The sequence below is a fragment of the Penaeus monodon genome, chromosome 7, assembly GCF_015228065.2.
Source record: "Penaeus monodon isolate SGIC_2016 chromosome 7, NSTDA_Pmon_1, whole genome shotgun sequence".
NCBI classification, from domain to species: Eukaryota; Metazoa; Arthropoda; class Malacostraca; order Decapoda; family Penaeidae; genus Penaeus; species Penaeus monodon.
The window spans coordinates 41,374,256-41,375,477 of record NC_051392.1 but is presented as its reverse complement, the minus strand read 5'-3'; the positions used below and the strand labels follow the sequence as shown (position 1 = coordinate 41,375,477).

The window sequence follows — 1,222 nt, the reverse complement described above, 5'->3', positions numbered from 1 at the left end:
TATTTTTACCTGAAAATTTGCAGTGTAAAAAAAGAATTTGGGAAATTCTCACTCACAAAAAAAGGGGAAAGGAACGGACAAATAAAAAAGAAAAACAAACAAAGAGGCCAAAAAAAAAAAAAAAAAAAAAAAACGGCCAAAAATAGACTTGACCTTTTGTCGCCTCGAAATAAAGTCGACCTCTTCTCACCTGCAGCTTCTGTTTGACCCTGACCAGAGTCACGTGGGAGTCGAGCCTCTTGATTAGCTTAATACAAGTACTCTGGTCAATAAAGCCCGTGGAGTTTTTCGAGGCTTTTTGGAACATCTCCCGAAGCCACGTCTCTCGCAGCGTCTGTCTCTCCACCATGACGTCCGGAGCTGAGGGGGAGGAGGGGGGGTGAGTCGATGGAGTTCGCAGACACACGCACGCACGTGGCTCATTGCCTCTCATGCTCTCTCTTTACTTTACTCTCTTTACTCTCTTTATTCTCTCTTTCTCTCTCTTTCTCTCTCTCTCGCTCTCTCTCTCTCTCTCTCTCTCTCTCTCTCTCTTTCTCTCTCTCAATCTCTCTCAGTCTCACTCTCTTTCAGCCTCACTCTCTCTCAGTCTCACTCTCTCTTACTCTCACTCTCTTACTCTCACTCTCTTACTCTCACTCTCTCTTGCTCTTACTCTCTCTTACTCTCGTTCTCTCTCTCTCCCTCTCCCCGTTTTCCTCTTTCACGTACACGTACACTTACATAAACATAAAAATAAACAATCAGCTGATGTTCAGCATGAAGAAATTAAATATAAACAAAGGTAGATATTAACACAATATATGAGTGGAAGCATAACGTGAATAAGCCTCTGTACCTAAAAATAAGAGAATGTATCGATTTCCTCGCTTTGGCCTTACAGAAGAGGCAAAAAAGTACGGAGAAAAGACTATCAAAAATGCAAAGGGTTGAAAGGTCACCAGGAAGGTCAGTGGCGCTTCTTGCTGGTCACTCGGCGGCTGTCGACCAGGGGCAGGGGTGGAGAGGGAGGAGAGAGAGGGGGAGAGAGAGGGGGAGAGAGGGGGGAGAGGGGAGCAAACGCACTCATATGTGTGTATTTATTTCCTAATTTATTACTTTTTTACTTCAAGAAAGATCGCAAAGATTTAAAAATAGATAATTAATATGTGAAAGACTAACTTCATACATTACTGACAATGGAAAGAAAATCTGGATAAAGAAAAGGTATACTAATGAGGAA

The 1,222-nt window shown here is 42.6% G+C and overlaps 1 protein-coding gene across 1 annotated transcript in view; it reads right to left on the bottom strand.

Moving 5' to 3' along the window:
* LOC119575342 (inactive phospholipase C-like protein 1) overlaps positions 1 to 1,222 on the bottom strand; it is a gene marked incomplete in the record, with an annotated part of 43,115 nt that overhangs the window by 32,388 nt on the left and 9,505 nt on the right. Inside the window, 1 exon segment of the mRNA XM_037922896.1 lies at positions 191 to 360. Coding sequence (XP_037778824.1) covers positions 191 to 360 — 170 coding nt within the window.